This window comes from Pagrus pagrus, assembly GCF_965226575.1.
Source record: "Pagrus pagrus genome assembly, chromosome: 22".
NCBI lineage: Eukaryota > Metazoa > Chordata > Actinopteri > Spariformes > Sparidae > Pagrus > Pagrus pagrus.
In genome coordinates this window covers 2,152,118-2,173,279 of record NC_140204.1, presented here as the reverse complement: position 1 = coordinate 2,173,279, position 21,162 = coordinate 2,152,118, and the positions used below count along the sequence as shown (strand labels likewise).

The following is a 21,162-nucleotide window of genomic DNA, read 5'->3' as shown; positions in this document are numbered from 1 at the left end:
GTAAAGTACGGTGTATAAAAGCTGTGATTTCACAACAGGTCTGTTCAGTGTACATCAGATGCTGTCGGTTCAGGACCTTGACAGGTAAGAGTTCTTAATATCATACTATATTACATTTTCTATATGAATAGAACAGCATAACAAATTATTTGTTAATATGTTCTTCTACTTCTTACAAAAGACATTTGCAAGTTTGAAAAACAAATATATAGCTATATAAGATTGAATTAGACCAGACTGTTCCATCAGTGCAACCTAACAGAAGAGAAAGAATCAGAGGTGTCATTTACACTGGGGATGCTGGGGACACGTCCCCACCACTCTTTGAAATGACCAATGTTGTCCCCATCACTTTTTAGAAGTACCATTAGTTAAAATTTGCCAACAAGATACCTTTTACAAAAATTCCCCAATGTTCCTATTATTCAACACAGTAATGTCCTTGGGGGAAAAAAAATAGTACTGTTTGAATTGAAATATGCAACAAATATGTTAAAAGACACAAAAATAACAAGAATGACACAAAAAAAATGATAAAATTGTGTATTGTATTGTACTGGACCCTACAAAACATACTACTCCAGAATGAGCTTTGTAGTGTGATTCTGGTTAATGTTGCAATTTTTATTTTATTTTACTGTAACACTTTAAATAAATCATAAGCTAAATGCAACAACCTGTTGTGTAACACACACACATACTTTTGCTGTCGAAGATGAAACTCCTGTCAGGACTTTCCAGGATTTAAACATTCTGTCTCTGTTCCTAGACCTCACACCACGAAGACGCTTACTTACCATTTACCAGGATGGATTTACGTGCTATGAGGTGGAAATTATGTGAGTATTTTAAAGCAATATTGTGTTATTGTTTTATATATAGACAAAGCAGTGAGAACAGCAATATTTTACAATTCCAAAACTATGCAAAAAACTGTGAAAAATGATCTGTCTTAGCTATCAGGCTTGCCTATAGCTATGTTGATATTCCACTTACTGACTTGTGGAGGCTTAAAGGTTGAATATGGGTTGATTTTTTTATTTATTTATTTTGTTTATGCAATTATTCTGTCCTTTCAAATATGTGCTGCACAAGCATACTTTCCTGCTGTCACTTCCTTAATCCTCATCTGAGGTTTTAAGTCACAGAAGCTGTACGTCATTCTGCTTTTGAGTACAGGGTTTACATGGGTGCAGTTTCACTTCACTCACTGCATGATGAAATTAGAAGAGGGAAGTATTTAATGGACTTTACAGGAATAAATACCACATACTGAGTAGAAGAAGTCTGATTTGTGAGTCATCACATATGTCTGAGTGTTGGTGGAAAATGTTTGTTTATTTTGTCCAGAAAGACTGAGAAAGAAATGGTGAATTAGAGATAGCATTGAATTAGAGAAGCTAGTGGAGAAGAGGTTCGGCTGGACATGATGTCATGTGATGCGACCTTTTAATATAATAAGCAGTTTTTCTTCTCAGTGTTCAGCCTGGCTTTGGCTTTGCAGGTTGAGTTGCCTGTTGAAGTAACCTCTGTGTTTGTTTCCAGTTGGTGTTACTGTGCTGCTGCTCACACTGTACTACAGCAACACGACAGCTGTTAGCCTGAAGGAACATCTGGAGGACTGTCTGGAGGACAAAGACTACAAAAAGCTGCTGCACACGGTGCAGACTGGCCTTCCACATGTGAATACATCTCATCATGTTGTTATTGTTGGTGCAGGCGTGGCTGGACTGACTGCTGCCAAGTTACTGCAAGACGCAGGACATAAGGTACAAACAGCTACTTCAATTGTTTTGTTGGCCACCAGGGGGCAGAAAAACTAGTAATCAGGCTGAAAGATTCAAAGCTTTAACATGGACTGCATGGACAAATTTATTTATAAACGAGTGCATAAAATTACAAGGTTTTTACTCATCATGAAGCAAACACATACCGTATGGTGAAGCACTTCATCTGTTTTAAAAGGTGACCATATTAGAGGCTAGTGGTCGTGTTGGAGGACGGGTGGAGACCTACAGGAATGAAACAGAGGGCTGGTATGCTGAAATGGGAGCCATGAGGATCCCAAGTTATCACGCGTGAGTAAAAATATGTCATAAATTTGGAAGTTTTCTCCTTAAAGGAATGTCTGTCACAGCAATGCCTAAATATGTTGTGTTGTCTCGATAGGCCCATTACAAACAGTCTTGTGCTACTGAATCATTTACATTACTTAACTAAAGTCTCAACATCAACACAGAACATCTTCATTTACATTATAAGCTGCTTTCTCAAGGTCATTCCAGTAGTTGTTGCACAAACAGAATGTTCTCTTACTTCGCTTCAATTTTTCGAGTCCCAAAATTATCACCCCATCTTTTTACAGGATTGTCCGCTGGTTTGCTAAAGAACTCGGGGTCAAGCTGAATAAATTCAAGATGGAAGACATGAACACCTTTTACCTGGTCCATGGACTGCGGAAGAGGACGTACACAGTGAAGGCAAACCCTGACATCCTGAAGTATAAGCTGCGGAAAAGCGAGAGAGGGAAATCACCCGACCAGCTGCTACAGCAAGCTTTGAAGAAGGTACAGTATGTGGGGAGGAAGGACTGATACAGGGCATGGTGAGGTTGGGTTGGGTGGTATGGCTCTGAAATAGTATTTCAATATTTTGAGCAATAATGAGATACATGATGCATATTGGTATTTTGAATAAATGCTTGGACTGGGCACAATATTACAGTATTTCTGACCAAAAACCTCAATACTTATATTGCAACAATGTCATAGGGATGACTATTGGTACTTTGACAAAATTCATTTTTTGATCAATAATGAAGGTGGGTAAAGACAAGTAAGTAGACCAGTCTGTTAAGGTCACAAAATGACATCGCTTTACTGTAATGCAGTCTTTAAAATGAGAGTCTGATATCACAATAAAGTTATATATATTGTTTATATTGCCCAGCCCTGGAATAAGGTGAAAGATAATGTTCTAAACATACATTTATTTACTTATTTGTACTTCTGATTGAATTAATATTCCATTAGATGTTAATTTAATCAAGTGTAGTTCCCAGTAAGTTGTATAGATTAAAACTTGGCTAAATTTAAAATGATGGTTTATACAAGGTATGCAATAGGTGGTGGATGATTGTGTGTTCGCAGAGGCACCGCTGTAATTAAGACCTGGATGTAAACGATCTTTTCTGCAGGTGAAAGATGAGGTGGAGGCACATGGCTGCCTCGCTGCACTACAGAAGTACGACCACTACTCTGTGAAGGTAAATCAAAATGTAATCACATGAGTCAAAAACACAAGACTAAATTTAAGGGATTGAACACCAAATGTTGACAACACTTGTTTGTCTGACAGGAGTACCTGAAACAAGAAGGTGGTTTGAGTCCTGAAGCAGTCGCGATGATCGGAGACTTGCTCAATGAACAAAGCCTCATGCACCTTGCGCTAACTGAGATGATCTACATCCAGAGTGATGTTAGCGACAGCACCACGTAAGATTGGTTGATTTAACACATTTATGTTTCTTGTCTTTCTCATTGTTAGAAAGGTGCTATGCTTTTGTTGTCGATACTCCAATGTGAGGTGAAATGACAGTTATCATAGAGAGGGCCAAGATGCAATCAGTCGATCAAATCTGAAATGGTTAGCGATGCACACTTTGTTTTTCCTTGAAAGGCATTTCAGGGAACACTTTGTACACATGACATGATGGAAGTTATGTGAACGATCACAAAAGAAGAGAGCTGTGATTTATTAGCTTGTTGCTGGATATCCTGTCTTTAATAGTTACATAAACTCAGCGCTTACCCTTTGTTTTTTGCATGGTCATGCCTTGGGGGTAGTGTGAAGTGTTCAAGCTACAGGGGGAGGTTTTTCTGAAGCACAGTAGAAATCAAGGGTTATGAAAACTTGTTGAGATCTAGCAGTGAAGTTGCTGCACTTGGTACTGCTCCTTTAATAATAGTGCAGACTTGCAGTTTAGGAGCATGCGTTGCTATAGCCAGTAAAGCACTGCTAGTAATGAAGGTAATGAAGCAGACAAGGCAAACCATTTGGTCACACTCGATTCAATGACACTTGAAAATGTGTTTTGTTTTGAAGGTACGATGAAGTGACTGGTGGGACGGATCTCCTTACAACAGCCTTCCTCACTGTCCTTGATACACCCATCTTCCTCAACTCTAAGGTCAAGCGCATCAGCCGGTCAGATAAGGGTGTAACTGTATCATATCAGATAGACCAACGGTCCTCTCTGACAGACCTTCATGCTGATGTCGTCCTGGTAACAACCACAGCCAAAGCAGCCCTCTTCATTGACTTTGATCCACCTCTCTCCAGCAAAAAGATGGAGGCCCTGAGGGGAGTCCACTACGAAAGCTCCACGAAAATCATCCTCACCTTCAAAAACAAGTTCTGGGAGGAGGACGGCATCCGAGGGGGAAAGAGCATCACTGATGGGCCCTCTCGTTACATCTACTACCCCAGCCACAGTTTCCCAGAGAATGATCAAATTGGTGTCCTCCTGGCTTCCTACACCTGGTCTGATGACTCCCTCCTCTTCGCAGGTGCGAGCGATGAAGACTTGAAAGAGCTGGCTCTGAGAGATTTGGTGAAGATCCACGGCAAGCATGTCAGGGAACTCTGCACAGGGGTGGTGGTAAAGAGGTGGAGCTTAGATCCTTACAGTTTGGGTGCCTTCGCTCTCTTCACACCTTACCAACATTTAGAGTACTCAAAGGAGCTCTTCAGAAGTGAAGGCAGGGTCCACTTTGCTGGTGAACACACCGCCTTCCCTCACGCTTGGATCGAGACATCTATGAAATCTGCGATCAGGGCTGCTACGAATATTAACAATGGTGTGCTCGAGTCAGATGGAACGAAAAAACATCATGAGTTGTAGGGTTTTCATATTGGCACATTTGCTTGGTGACATTTCTTATCTTAAAAAGGAGGCTCAACGTGATGCTTCCTCCACCACGGAGCTCTAATCTAAATCAGTGATTTTCAACATGTTTTTCTCCTTTTTTTAGGGAAAACTGTCAGTGATAATAATCAATACCACCAGTAGTGTTTCTTCAAGCCTGATGAAGCCTTGCTCATTTCAGTCTTTGTGATCAAATAGGTGCTCAGTAAAAATAACAACTATTAACTCTTCCCTGTACTATGAACATTTTTTCAATTTGTGGTGAGACCTCACAAGAAAATGCACAAAATGCTTGCCTCTGCTGTTTAAAAGCATGTTCAGCATGACTCCCCCCAGCCTATAGGGGTTGTACTTCACACTATTAAAGAGCAAGAAGCACTCTGGGATCTTTGTCGACCTCAAGTGATGACTTGTAGGCGTTACAGTAATTTTTTATTAAAATTATTTGTCTAGGGACATTGTTGTATGCACCAAACTCAGAATGAGTCTATATGTACAAAACACAATGAAGTTAAGTAGTTTTTAAATTAAACATCTTTTCTTTGTGCTGTATTTGGTTTAATAAAGGTCCCACATTATTTTTAAATCATTGTATTTTTTTGGGGGGGGAAATCTTGAGTCTTTTTAGGATGCCCCCTTTCATACCCAATCATGATACTATCCCCATCACCTGCACCTGTTTACCTGTGGTATGATCCAAACAGGTTGAAACTTGTTGATGGCATCAAATTCAGAATGAGTGTGTATTTACAAAAGACACTAAAGTGCGTAAGTTTAACATTAAAGATGTTGTCTTTGTACTATTTTCATATGTTTGAACGATTTTCAAATTGTAGCATGCTATTTTATACATCATTCTATTTTCCTCTTAGATGTAGTAGAAGTATAAATTTGCATAAAATGGAAATACTGGGAAAAAATTGTACCTTGACTTTCTACTTAAATACAGTACTTGAGTAAATTTACTTATCTACGATACACCAGTGATTGAACCTTTAGGTCAGATGTTTGGTTTGGCTATCATCCTGTTTCAAAAGAAATGTTGCTCAACATTGCTCAATGCCAGTTGAAACTTCTCCACGCCTATATTTTCCTGAGAAAAAAGGCAGTCTGCCAATCATTGTCATTAACAACACCAACAAGTACACATGCAGTCGCCTATATGTTATAAAAACACCAAAATTGGAAGCAATGCCTCAAGATCAAGATCTTTCACTTGAATAAAAGTAATAATACTAATACCACACTGTAAAGATACTCAATTAAAAATCCTGCATTCAAAACATTGGTGTCTCAAATGCAGGTTCCTACTAAGTAAGTATTACCAGAAAATTCACAAGTATGTAAAGTAAAAGTGCTCATAGTGCAGTAAAATGTTGAGTGTCAATGTATGATGTTTTTGGATTAATATTACTGCTGCAATAATGTACATGCTGCATTTTATTTCTGATTATGTTAAAAGTCACAGCTTTTGTTTCAGCGTTTGTTTGGTTTGGTTGGCATCCAATGTTTTCTTAAGAAATTGCTCAAGACCTTGCTCAATGCCTGCCTAACCACTTCAAACAAGGAAACAAGTTGGTCAAAGTAGGAAGAAAATACCAATAAGGTGCTTATCTAAAGTATACATAATGGCCAGGTTAACGGTAAGGATCATAGAAATGTATGAGAAATTGTATAGAGCTATGCATGTACATGATCATATCTGTGTATATGGTTAAACCATCGATTAAAAAAAACATCAGAAGTGGTAGCAATGCTTCATGAAGTATGTGTTTCAGTAGTAGAGGAAGTTTTCAGATCCTTCATAGTTAAAACCACACAATGAAAATTAGTGACACATTATAATTCGTTACAGTGTGTTTCAGTGTGTTTCGTCCACTAAAGGCAGTTCATGTTCCATTTAACAATGGAATGCGCCCACATGTTTACAAAGACCTGTCTCCACCACAACATCCTGGATCAAGCTTGCTGCACTTGACAAACGGACTATTGTCATAAATGATTCATCTAGGGAAATTGTTGTACGCACCAAACTCAGAATGAGTCTATGGGCCGTATCTACTAAAGGTTTGCGTGTATTAAAACGTGTGCAAACTCCTTGCACACGCAAAAAAATGTACAAACTGATTTACTAACAGTGCGCAAAAAGGGTTGCATCTGTCAAAGGTGCAAAATAGCGCGTCTGCATTCAGCTAGTACGTTTGCAGCAATGAATATGCAACATGGGGCATTTACACACAATTGTGCGTGTTGTGAGTGGAGAAAATGTAAATATATTAATTTAGCACACGCAAAGTGATTTATCAAACCGGAAAGCAATTTTGCTCATAGAAACTGCGTCTATATTTAACACGTCTCAAAGGGAGGTGCAAACAGTTTGTATGCGTAATTGCGCACACGTCTGCCGTTGTTGTTGCAAGAAGGAGACACCGAAACAATGGAAGGGGATGCCGAGATGCATTTTTCACCCTCGTGTGAACATTTTTGGGATGAATGAGGAAGCTATCATTAGAACATATCGCCTATCCAGCCTTGCCATTTTGGAGCTGTTGGAGGAGCTCAGAGCGGATTTGGAGCCAGCTACGAGAAGGAGTCACGCAGTACCTGCAATAACAAAACTCCTTCAAGTTTACTATTATTATATTTATATTATTATACGCCAATTTTTCTTTTGTTCTTTCTTCTGATGTCTTAGTATCTCCTTCTCACTTCATCCACTGTTCGCCTGTTTTTTCAAAACAGCATTAACTTTTTCACAGATTTTCTCCCACACAGCGTTCCTTTGCGTGACCGTCAGATTCCTTTGCTGCAGCTCATTGAAATGTTTATTCGCTTCCTCCACCAACACTTCTTTTCCAAAGGGTCGAATTTCACTTTGCACTTTCGCTCTCTCAAACTCGCCATGCTGAAAACGATAAAACACGCTAAACCCTAATAGGCGTGTCTCCAATTACTCTTAGTAAATCGCCCGCAAACCGCGGTTCAACCCCACACGCAAATTTCCAGATTGTCCACGCAGATTAGTACAAGCAATTTGGGAACTTAGTAGATTCGGCCCTATATGTACAAAACACAATAAAGTTAAGTAGTTTTTAAATTAAACATCTTTTCTTTGTGCTGTTTTCAGTTTAATAAAGGTCCCAAATTATTTTCCAATCATTGTACATATGTATCCATTTTTTGGGGGGCACAGCCTCCCAACTTCTTTGGAGTCGAGGTTGCACAATTGTCACTGTTGAAAGTGCTGCTTGGTTTTCAGTCTAGAACGATCTTTTGCCTGATTCTCTGAAGAATTCGATCATATTATTGATTGTGCATTGAGAACTATGGGCCTCATTCATGAACCGTTCTTACGAACAAATTTGTTCTTAAGACCCACTTACGAAGATTTTACGAAGATTGTGGCATTCATGAATTTTTTGCCGACATGTTGACATGGTTGTGTTTTCTTCTCTTGTGCATTTCAATAAAATTCAATATTACAGTGATAATTCTGTCATATTTATTTATTTATTCATTTAATATTTTTGGTAATTTACAGAGAATTTTAAATTTTAAAATAAATTAAATGTGCCAATGATTTAACATTAATCAAGTAAATTGGAAATCATGCCATCAATTAGTGATTGATGTTTTATAATAACTAATTTTATTATAAAATCTGCTTAGACTAAGGTCACGTTTATTCAAACACCTTGCATCTCAACTTGACTCTCCCACACCATTACAGGTCTGTAGGATAATCTGTGTCCTGCACAACATCGCTATGAAGCGTGGTGTGCCACTTCCCCCTAAGCCACAACACCGTGAGGATGTGCATCCTGACGCAATGATGGGACCAGACTGCAGGCTGTTCAATCGCAATTAATTGCCCGCTTGTGAAGAAAATGCATTAATATCACAATTTCAGTCTAACAGTCTAATTCACTTTAAAAAATAAACAAACAAAAAAGACAGACCGGTTTCAGTGCACATCTTTCACATGTTTAAAGTTTTTTTTTCGCTTCACCTGCTGCGCTCCAACTGATTATTTTTTTGCTTTTGGCATTTTGTTGCTGTTTGCTCTGTAGTACGACATCAGTGTCTACACGGCCCTGCAGTTTCTTTTATGGGCATTAATGGGCGGTTACCTATGCTAATCCTATGTTAATTAGACTCACCATGCACGCGCTCTCATCTTCAAAGTGTCAAAGTGTGTGAGTTTAACATTAAATATTTTGTCTTTGTACAATTTTCATTTGTTTTAATGATTTTCAAATTGTAGCATGCTACTTTATACATCATTCTATTTTCCTCTGAGATGTAGTAGAAGTATAAAGTTGCATGAAATGGAAATACTGAAAAAAAAGTGCAAGTGAATTTCTACTTAAATACAGTACTTGAGTAAATTTACTTATCTACGATCCACCAGTGATTGAACCTTTAGGTCAGATGTTTGGTTTGGTTTCATCCTGTTTCGTAAGAAATGTTGCTCAACATTGCTCAATGCCAGGTGAAACTTCTGCATGCCAGTCAACAAGATGGTCCACGCCTATATTTTCCTGAGAAAAAAGGCAGTCTGCCAATCATTGTCATCACCTTGACCCCTCATAGCACGACATAGCATTTTGTTCAACGTTTGTTTGGTTTGGTTGGCATCCAAAGTTTTCTTAAGAAATTGCTCAAGACCTTGCTCAATGTCTGGCCTAACCACTTCAAACAAGGAAACAAGTTGGTCAAAGTAGGAAGAAAATACCAATAAGGTGCTTTTCAAAACTATACATAATGCCAAGTATGACCAGGTTAACGGTAAGGATCATAGATATGTATGAGAAATTATATAGAGCTATGTATGTACATGATCATATCTGTGTATATGGTTAAACCATCGAAAAAAAACATTAAAAAAAACATCAGAAGTGGTAGCAATGTTTCAAGAAGTATGCGTTTCAGTAGTAGAGGAAGTTTTCAGATCCTTCATAGTTAAAACCACACAATGAAAATTAGTGGCAGTTCATGTTCCATTTAACAATGGCACATGTCTACATATTTACAAAGACCTGTCTCCACCACAACACCCCGGATCAAGCTTGCTGCACTTGACAAACGGACTAAGCCCAGGGCTACAGCGGGACGAGGAGAGTTGGACTGTGTTTATATTATTGATGCCTGGTGCTCTGACGCAGTTTACAGTAAGTGGATGGATAGTGTTTACCTGATGTTGAACTTTTAAAATGAATCTGAAAACCATATTATCATCACCACCTGATTGCTGCTGTTTACATTCACCTTGACCCTGTATGTTCAATGTTTGCATAGCATGAATTTTGTTATGAGACCCTGTGTTGTATAATAACAGCTCAATCACCATTAACCTTTGAAGTGCTGTTTAAACTGGCTTTCATGGAATCACGAAAAAAGTAGTTTAACAACTAGTGTAATTATTACTTTTTACAGGGAGTAAAAAAGTGAGAAAACACATTCATTTAAATTGTTTAATTGTGTAATGTATATTATTTTTTTAAGTAACTACCCCAACACTGATGAAAATACTCCACCAGTCCTGCATTGGATAAATAACTTAAGTGAAAGCAAGTATCATCAGTAGTTTACTGGATTAATGTTACTGCTATACGCCTGACACCTTGAACAACAATGTCAACAACACACAGCAAACACGTGTTCCTGACATTGTTGTTCATGGTGTCAGGTTTCTGGCTTTTGTTGAGGTGTGCGTTTGGCTACCATCCAAACTTTCAGTGTTGCCAGCTGAAGCTGATGCCAACAAGGAAACAAGTTGATATGGGTATAAACCCGCATTTCCCTGAGAATTTCTGTTTACATCTAAAAAGCAAGGGTGACATTTTCCCACCACATTAGGTTCTGTGTAATTGGATAAGAGCCAGACATCGTCCTCAATCGAACAACATAAAACCAGCTACAGGGAAGTTCTGTGAAAATCAGTCTGCCAGTGAAACACCAGCGATTGACCAAGAGAAAAAAACTGGCAGCTTTGGAAACCAGGCTGAAGACTTTGATGGGAACAGGTAGACTGAAACTTTTGCATCAGAGACTTTAATGAAGATTTTTTTAAAGAGCATCTTTGGTTTAATCAATTTGTGGGAAAATTATCTTTTAAACAAACTGCTTATTATAACCTTTGGTGGAGCAAGCTGCTTGAATGGAGTGTCTGGGGTCTTTTAAAAACTTGTGACACTTGTGAGTGTTGACACTCAACACTGTCATAAAAATAATAATTTATGGATTTCAGTTTGTTTGACATTATTATCATTAATAATAATGGTAATGAAAAAGATCTCATGTGAAATTATTGTTAAAAACCTGTATTACTGTTTTTTGCTTAGTTTTTGTTGTTCTATTTTTACAGTGAATACCAACCTATGAAGAAGTTGTTTATAGCATTTGTCTGGTAGACATTGTGTTTTTAATGTGCTGCACAGTGTGCGATGCCAATTGAAGATAAACCTCCATGTGATAATAAAGAAAGAAACAAATCTGCAAAATTCTTTATCGCCTGCGTCATTATTGCAGATCATTTCATTGCTACAGCTGGTGAACAATGAAACCAGAAAGGAATCTGTCATTTCATCCAATATAACTATCATTACAATCTCTATCAGCATACATTGTCATTTTTTTCCTTCTACTTCTAAAATGAGTTGTTAATTTAAGTGACAATGCACAAAAACCTAATTTGTCTTTTTCTCTTCCTCATCGACATCCCATGAAGGAAAAAAGAAAGGCTTCAAATACTGAGATGGATCCACATGTCATGAAAAGGAATTTATGTGAGTATTTTGCATTAATATTGTGTTAGAGACACTGGAGACAGTGATCTTATGATTATAAAAGCTTACCTTTCAGACGGCTCCTCTGCACAACGTGATCTCATGAGATGGTATATAAATAGCACGCAGCATTTTAGACGTGTCATGTCACACATTTAACGCATTTTATGAGTTTTGGACGTGTAGGTGTGGGAATTATGATGGGAATTTTTTGTTGTTATGGAAACTATAATAAATGTGTGGTAAACGTCAAATAGTTGCTGTTTGGTTAGGTCTGGGCAAAGATCATGGTTTAAGTTAAAACCGTTAACTGTAAAAATAGTTATAAAACCGTGTTGCCAGCTATCACCATCTTGGCAGCATCACTCCAACGAGAGTGGTGATGAATCCACGTTATAATCTCAAAAGTCTAACAAACAAACTCTGTGCTCCAGCTGCTGTCTGCTGCTGGTTAATGCAGACATGGTCACTCGTTAATCCAAAACACAAGTTCCCCTCTGATACGGTCCGTTAGTTGAATTAACCAAAAGGCACAAACACCACAAACAGCCGAGAGGTCAAGTTCATCGACTTGTATAAACTAAGGTGAGGTCAAGCAGACAGCTTGCAGTTAGCTGTAACTCAAAGAGGCCACATAACCCTATACCTTAATGTAATTTAGAGCTATGGAAACGCAAACCATTTTTCTACCACGCTGTAAACATGTATGTGAAGCAAACAGCTGTGAGAGTCCTGTGATTATCTGACACCTCCATCCACCCTAACCTCCTCCTCTAATGTCACCAGGGATTTTTTCTCCATATTTACTTTGGTAGTAATTACAGGAAAGGAAGAGCTAGTACAATTGGTATGATTCCAATTAATTATTTTTCAATTGATTTCTAGCTCAAGAGCAAAATGTGACATTTGTCTTCAAATGACTACAATAAGATGGATTCAAAGTTGGCATAAATAGTGAATGAATCATGATTAAATCTTTTCTTGGGCCTGAGGGAGCTAATTTATAAGGAGCTTTGGTAAATTATGAAACTGTAAAATTAAGAATTTTTAAATGTAATCCCTACTGATCTGAACAATGGAATAATTGCAGTTGACAAAAATAAATCGGATCGAAAAAATGTAAAATATAAATCAACAGTATCACTGAATGATTTTGTCTACCTGAATCTCAGCTTGAATACACTCAATGAAGCACCGCTGAAGGTTACACATCTTTTGATAGTTTCCAGTTGAAGTGTGTATTTTTTTTCTGTGTGTGTGTTTCTAGTTGCTGTCAGTGTGCTGGTGCTCACACTGTACCACAGTCATGCCGATGAGTTCAACCTGAAAGACACTCTGGCTGAATGTCTGACCGACAAAGACTACGGTGAGCTGCTGCGCACAGTGGAGGACGGCCTCCCACACAAGAACACTTATCATGTTGCTATTGTCGGAGCTGGCATGGCGGGTATGACGGCCGCCAAGTTACTGAGAGAGGCAGGACACAAGGTACATGTAACGCTGATGTGAGCAAGCTAACTGCTGCTAATCAAAGTTACACAAAGTTGCCAAACAAATTACTTCCTGTAGTTTCACCATTTCTTCTCACATACATTTTTGTCTATCAAGTACATCTGTACACAGCAGCAATACACACACACATAGCGACTACCGTCCTATAGCAAAATGTGCTTCATATGATAACAAAGTTAATGCTAGCTGAGCTGTATCAATCTGTTTCGGTAACCAGGTAACCATATTAGAGGCTAGTGGTCGTGTTGGAGGACGGGTGGAAACCTACAGGAATGAAGAAGAGGGCTGGTATGCAGAACTTGGAGCCATGAGGATCCCACATTTTCACCGGTGAGTTTATGCAATTTGTTTGGCATTTACATATAGACATGTGCATGCCACCTCTCAGACTACCAGCTTAAGTAAGTAAGTAAGTTAAACTTTATTTATATAGCAGCTTCTAAACAGAAGTTACAAAGTGCTTTACATCAACAATAATATAGATTATTGGATGATTAGATGACCTGAGATGCTGGTCAGTGATGTATTGGGTCAGAAGTTCAGAGATATAAGCAGGGGCTAGGCCGTTTAGTGCCTTGTAAGCAATTAAAAGAGTCTTGATATTAATTCTAAATTCAACTGGCAACCAGTGCAGAGAGGCTAAGATCAGTGTGATATGGGATTGTCTACCAGTTTAGTTAACAGCCTTGCTACTGCATTTTGTACAAACTGAAGTCGAGCTAGGGCAGTTTGATTAATTGAGACGAGGGAAGATGAATGTGTGAATAATGCGTTCTAAGTCTAAAGTAGATATTATTGATCTGATTTTAGAAATGTTTCTTAATTGAAAGAAACAGGATTGAACCAGTCTTTTGAATTTTAGAAGAGGATCATATATGACGCTAAGATTTCTGGAGTATGGTTTGTCCGAGGGGGCAAATGGACCAATATGCTGAAGGATATTATTTGAGGAATTATTGGGACTGATGATAGGAATCTCAATTTTTTCAGAGTTTAGTTGAAGGAAATTATGAGACATCCAATTCTTTAGTAATTATTATTAACAGTTTTTAACTAATGACTATAGATGATAATAAAGTAAAGAAACAACATTTTGGTTTCTGGGACAGTTAGCATGGTTTTTTGGTGCGGTGGTGGAAAAAAAGTACATCTGGATCTCTCAAATGGAAGGAAAAAAAGTAAACTGTTAGAACTGTATAACTCTTAAGTAAACAGTTACGCTTTTGTAAAAGTCATACAATTGGAACAGCAGAATTGACAATTGAAAATTGTCTTTTGTCAACAGCATCGTCCTTCATTATATTAACGAGCTGGATATCAAGCTGAACAATTTCATCATGGATGACAATAACACCTTCTACTTGGTGAATCGGGTACTGAGGAGGACAAAAACTGTAAAAGAAGACCCTGACATCCTGCAGTACAATGTGACAAGACATGAGAAAGGGATGTCAGCTGACAAGCTGTTTGAGCAAGCTATACAGAAGGTACGTAAAACAGAGGAAAAGACGTAACAAAAGAGGAGTAATGCAGTCAAAAAAACTAACCCGCTGATTAAGCCTTCTGAAACTTCACATTATGCACCTGGTCAACACAAAAACAAGTTGCACAGTCACACATTACAGCAGCACAGCTGCTTAATGCTTTCTTGGTGCAAAACATAAAATAGAGACTACTTTGTGTCGATTGGTAATCATCAATGTGAGTGAACGAGAATCACATGTGGTGTTCCTCAAAGTTTTGTTTCGGGCCTCTTTTATTCAAAATCTTCATGGTCCCCCTCGCTCAGATTATGTAATAATCTTTGTGACTTTTCAATGACTTTGTAACTTTTCCTTTTTCTTTTCGGCAGGTGAAAGATTACGTGAAGGTTTATGGTTGCAAGGCTGCGCTGGAAAAATTTGATAAATATTCTGTGAAGGTAAAACACAACTTGATCTAATGAAATGAGAAAGCTGTAAATTAGTATTGCTGATATTTTAGTGCACTGCAAAGAACATTAATTGGATGTGCCATTTTCAACCAGTCCATCTGAAACATTCAACTAATGATTAGCTTGAATGACAAAAAATGGTTCAGCTTAAGGTTGTCTTTGAAGAAAAGGTTTTCATGCAAGTATTTTAAAGTTTCTCAATGTTAAGAAGTCTCAACTAATGGACTGACCCAAAGATTCCACTGGATGCATGTCCGCTGCGTTCCGGCTCCGGTACGGTTTTGCTCCATCGTCCGTCGTCCGGCGACCCCCACCAGCTACGTTTTGAGTTCGCTACGGCGCAGCACCGCTGAACACAATAATCACAACAACACAAAGTGTTCCTGACCGAAGGATTAGAAGAAGAGTTTCTATTTGTCTCTTTTTTTAGGTTTTTGTGCTTGTATCAACACAGAGTGTTTTATTTTGAAAATTAACCGGATGTCATATTGTTGTTTCGTGTCTGACAACGCAGCAGACATGTATCTGGAGGAATCGAGGGGTAAGTGTCCAGTCATCAACAATCAACAAGTAGGACTGGTTGAAGAGCAAGGTGGTAGCTGAAACCTTCCATCACTCCGTGGTTGAAAACCTAACTACAGGAAAGCATTCATCAAAAGATTTTGTTTCAACAAAGCCTTCTTTCTGAGCCACCCTGCCAGCATGACTTTTTCTCTTTAACAGGAGTATCTGATAGAGGAAGGAGGTCTCAGCACAGAAGCGCTCAGAATGATTGGGGATCTGCTTAATGAACAGAGCCTCATGTACACAGCGCTGAGTGAGATGATCTATGACCAGACTGACATCAGTGATGACGTTCAGTAAGGCCCTACACTACACACTAGTCAAAATGGAAATAACAGTGGTTTCTAGTTGAACGCTGAGTGATATTAAGTCTTGACATCTGACACCGCAGCATGACGATTTTGTCGAGAGTATATTTTATTGGTCAGAATCCAAAGCAATCAAATTATTGAGGGACGTTAGGTCTGGTAAATTTAGCTGGCAATACTCGAACAGCACACTAGCGTGCACTGATACGGGACAGGGAACCATGGGGAAAATTATAGCTAGCATAGCAAATGGATTTAAAAAAGTTTACAGTACTTACTTGAAACGCCCAGCTCTCGGGCAATTGCCGACCATGCTGCCTCCTTCCGATTCAAATCCTTGTGGTGTGGGTGTCTGGGTTCATAAATCATAGGATATTGCTGAACTATTAAAATTAATTTCTCCTCGTCCATGCTTGCCAATCGGTTGTTCTCCTCTCTCTGCTAATTAGCTTGTCAACAGGAAGCAGCATGTACTTTTCAACAAATAAGAAGTGTTTAGGGGCGGAACACCGCTGCGAAAATGTCGTCCAGATAGAGACAGAGCGAGCGATTTTTTTTTTCAGGGTTGAGCGACACCGCACGTCAGGACAGGCTGATTGAAAAGTACACATTCTAATCACTTTTCCTCGCTCGCTCACTCGCGTCGCTGTCGCGTCGCTGTATGTCAGGACAGGGTGTGATATGCCCTCTATAACGACCAGCTATGTTTGAAAAGAGGGTGATAAATGCAGTTAGAAAATCCAAGTGTCACAAAACACGAACAGCTGTAAGCTGCCAACGAGAAGCTTCCAGGACATCGAAATAGGAACAGTAACAGTTCTATACATTATTGTAAATTAAGACATTGCAATCGCTGCTGTAAAGCACATGCACAAGTATTTAGGCCTAACAGCTGTGATTACTCCAAACCAGGACTTTTGGAGCAAGATGTCAAGCTGAAGAAATAAATCTGAGGCTTCACGATGTAGACTTACATGAGATGGTTGTGGCTCAAAACGTAGAGTGCCCAGTCACCAATCAGGACAGTGGTTCGATCTCTGAGGTTCAAAACGTGTTATTGCGGGATTTGCAATCCAGACATCTTTTATCCTCTACAATGTACAAATATTATCCTATTGTCATTTTGAAGCCTGACTAATATAGCCCACCACAATTCTCAGTTGAAAGCCAACATTGGAAATCCTAGTGAAATATGGTCTTAAAGGAATAGTTCACTCTAGAATGAAATTCAATATGATGGATATGATGGCCCGTTATATGGATTTTTGCTGCAGGACGGTATCCCTGCGGGTCTCCAGCTGCACTTTGAGGAATAAAAAACTACACCGGATTTCTCATCAGTATGAGGGTGAGTCAATAATGACTGAATTTCATTTTAGAGTGAACCATTCCTTTAATGTTAGTCTGGTCTAAAGGAATAATCAATGGCGTCAAATAGTCTACGAAAAAAGTTTCACTTTGAGCAAGGTTTGAACATCTTTTCATCAGTGACCATAGCCTTTTATAGACCAGATGACACAATTGTACACATTGTATGTCCTAAGAATATGTTTTTGCATTTCATCTCTCAATCAGTTTTCACAGAAAACCAGAAAACTAAGACAATACTGCGGTTGATGGGGTTAACTTGATCATATCTGAGATTTGTGGTATTATGGACATTATTTTCCAGTTGCTGTGACAGCATAATACTAATCTCAATAGGAGAAAAATGATGTTGCCCTGACAGTCTGCATCTTCTGAACAGTTGATAATCATCTTAATATGTAAATGACAATGACTTAAACTAAACCACAGCAGAAGAGAAGGAATAAAAGCATCTTCTTTCCTTTTTCTTATTAAGGTACAAGGAAGTGACTGGTGGGTCAGACCTTCTCCCCCAAGCTTTTAAGAACGCCCTCAAACACCTTGATGTCCCTATTCTTCTCAACTCTAAGGTCAAGCACATCAGCCAGTCAGATAAGGGTGTAACTGTATCATATCACACAGACCAACGGTCCTCTTTGACAGACCTTCATGCTGATGTCGTCCTGGTAACAACCACAGCCAAAGCAGCCCTCTTCATTGACTTTGATCCACCTCTCTCAATCAAAAAGATGGAGGCCCTGAGGGGAGTCCACTACGACAGCTCCACCAAAATCATCCTCACCTTTAGTGAGAAGTTCTGGAAGAAGGACGGCATCCGAGGAGGAAAGAGCATCACTGATGGGCCCTCTCGTTTCATCTACTACCCCAGCCACAGTTTCCCAGAGAATGATCAAATTGGTGTCCTCCTGGCTTCCTACACCTGGTCTGATGACTCACTCCTCTTCGCAGGTGCGAGCGATGAAGACTTGAAAGAGCTGGCTCTGAGAGATTTGGTGAAGATCCATGGCGAGCATGTCAGGGAACTCTGCACAGGGGTGGTGGTAAAGAGGTGGAGCTTAGATCCTTACAGCTTGGGTGCCTTCGCTCTCCTCACACCCTATCAACATTTAGAGTACTCAAAGGAGCTCTTCAGAAGTGAAGGCAGGGTGCACTTTGCTGGTGAACACACCGCCTTCCCTCACGCTTGGATCGAGACATCTATGAAATCTGCGATCAGGGCTGCTACAAATATTAACAATGGGGTGCTCAAGACATCAGAGTCAGGTGGAGCTAAACACCATGAAGAGTTATAAGGTCTTAAATCGACAGTTTTGCTATGTGATTGCATTGCTTATGTTTAAAGTGAGGCTCATTGGGGTGGCTTTCCCTTAATGTAGCTGTAATCTAAATCAAACTGGTGGATTTTTGGCGGGGAAAGATGCGTTGATGTTGCAAGGCAAAAGTATAATCAGATGTCACTCACTTGCAGGGGTTTTTAGGGATCACTATCAGTGTTATCATCACAGCTAATAATCAAAAGCAGGCATAACGTTCCTCCAAGCTTGATGTTTTTGTCATGGTCAATTTCCTCTGTATCACAGAGGGTTAATCAATCAAAGCTGAAGGCATTGTAAACCCATCATGGCCACATTGGGAGTGCTGTTGTTTAGATTTGATTAAATCAGGATACAGAGGTTGTCAGGGACAATAATCTCAGTCTCATCTCATAGTCTGTCTTAACAGGAGGACTTTAGTTGCAACTCTTCTAACTCAAACTTTACAATTTATAGATCAATCAATTTATCTTAAAGAGTGTATGGTACAGTGTAGTAGGAAGCTTAGCATTGGTGATGTTGAAATCTGGGGATCGTCTCGCTGAACAAAATGTCTAAATATCATAAACTTGTGTTCGCCACAGAGTTTGCTTTCTGCAATAATTTTATTTTGTTTAAAATAAGTTGGGCTTTGTGTAGAAAATGCAACTGCAATGTGATAGTGATGATTCATTGATGATTGATTATTTGAAGACTTTTTTTGTTTATAAATGTCCAACATCCTGTATCTATGCTTTTAAGGTGTGTTTAAGCAGAATGTTTTATCAAAAGTACAATAATTAGACCTCTGAAAATGTGCTTAGAGTAAAAAATTTGAATCTAATCTCATCATGGACCATGTTTTCAGTGTTTTAATATTTGGTTCTCAATGTTTTCATGTGTATTCATGTGTTTGAATTGTTAGAAACAAAGCCAAAATGTTACTTGACATCAAGTAACTTTGACAAAAATTGACAAATCATGTACCAAATAACAAGTGTCATTTCACATAAATCATTATTTTTTTTCATACCAAACATTGGCAACCATTATATTGTAATACTGTTATGGAAAAACAAATCACAACTAGCATCAAGTCCCTTCTACTCTTAAATGATCAGGTACATTTTTGCAATTTAAATTCCTTTTTACAATCAGCTGTTTAATAAATGTAATTTAGAAGTTCCAGTAATTACCTGATTAAAGTTATCAAAACTAGAGAAGAAATGTATATGTTGTGTGTTGACCTTCAGAAGACATGAGTGAAGTTAATTCAACAAAAAGTGGACATAAACAACTGGAAAATTGGGAAAATGGACTGAAGTTGGTCGAGTATATGTAGTTTTAGTGAAAACAACACCATAGTGGTCTCGTGTGTTCCCAACTTGAGTTAATAACCAGTTAAAAATTGTAATAAGTGGTCAGTTTCATAAACATGGACACAGTGTTGGATAAAATCCACAGAAAATCAAGCATTTAAAAATATTAACTGAAAACTCTTGTGTTTTTAATCGTTCTCTGCACAACCACACTCACTGACTGCTGTTCACATGTACGTGTGATCCTGATATACATTAATGCGTTTGTGTGCGTGTCAGACAGCAGCAGGACAGCTGGTTTCTTTGCATGTTGTCAAAGATGATTGATCTTCTGTAGGTGGTGGCAGGCAAATTTTCTTTAACATGATTCTTCCACAGCGAGGTCAGAACATCACAGGTGATGATCTACTCTCATACTCAGAGACATTTCAGCAACAGAATCTGAAATTGTAAAGTGGTTTGTGGATTTTGTGGATTGATGATACAGAGAAACTGATACATTTACAGTTAATGTATATTTCTTTTAAATTAAGCTCCACTCATTAATCATTTGAGTCACTTGTGGTGTTAAGGTGTGCCAACACCAGTACTTATTATTTATTTCTGCCCGTCTCGTCTGACAGGATTCAAATGACCTGAAGACTGATGTTTATTCAAATGAAATATTGTCATGCAGAATGGAAGTCTCTGCGACAAACGTCTGGAACATTTTATCTTCTCTGGGCTATGTGCAGGCAGTTTGTGGCAACAACACTGTCAGAGAATACATTTTATTTTTAAAATGTTAGCGAACATACTACTTATATGAAATATCAACCACACGTCATTGATTAACTAACCGATTGATGAATTAATTAGGAGGCAAATGATCACATAAAATGAATAAATCTTATAACTGATAGTTGGAAATTGTAATTGCATTGACCTCAATCTCCGTCATAAAGGAAAACACAAATATAAAAAACTTAAATCAAGATATTTATTGAACTATTGAGTCAGGGTTGAATAAGGACCACTAAACATACAGTATATACATATAAGAATGGATGACTTCATTAACGGTTGAATTAGTTAACAAGCTATTGCCGGCAGAATGAATGAATTAAATGATAATGTTCTCAAAAAAAAAACCTCACAGTTAAGACCAATAA

General features: G+C 38.5%; 1 protein-coding gene across 1 annotated transcript; it reads left to right on the top strand.

The window, feature by feature from the left end:
- Window positions 1-19,074, top strand: LOC311251829 (uncharacterized protein). The gene is made up of 14 exons (XM_084344474.1): window positions 1-84; window positions 770-839; window positions 1,546-1,769; window positions 1,966-2,078; window positions 2,366-2,567; window positions 3,197-3,265; window positions 3,358-3,494; window positions 4,105-4,859; window positions 12,983-13,203; window positions 13,445-13,557; window positions 14,513-14,714; window positions 15,080-15,148; window positions 15,884-16,020; window positions 17,876-19,074. The coding sequence occupies exons 2-14, from the start codon at window positions 809-811 to the stop codon at window positions 18,690-18,692; spliced, it is 3,090 nt and encodes a 1,029-aa protein (XP_084200600.1). The 5' UTR covers window positions 1-84; window positions 770-808; the 3' UTR covers window positions 18,693-19,074.
- Window positions 19,075-21,162: the final 2,088 nt, after the last annotated feature.

Excerpts from the sequence above, each read along its gene's own strand:
- LOC311251829 (XM_084344474.1), top strand. The coding sequence starts at position 809 with ATGGATTTACGTGCTATGAGGTGGAAATTAT. Across the intron at positions 840-1,545 it reads TGCTATGAGGTGGAAATTAT|TTGGTGTTACTGTGCTGCTG; the intron begins GTGAGTATTTTA and ends GTTTGTTTCCAG. Across the intron at positions 2,079-2,365 it reads AGGATCCCAAGTTATCACGC|GATTGTCCGCTGGTTTGCTA; the intron begins GTGAGTAAAAAT and ends ATCTTTTTACAG.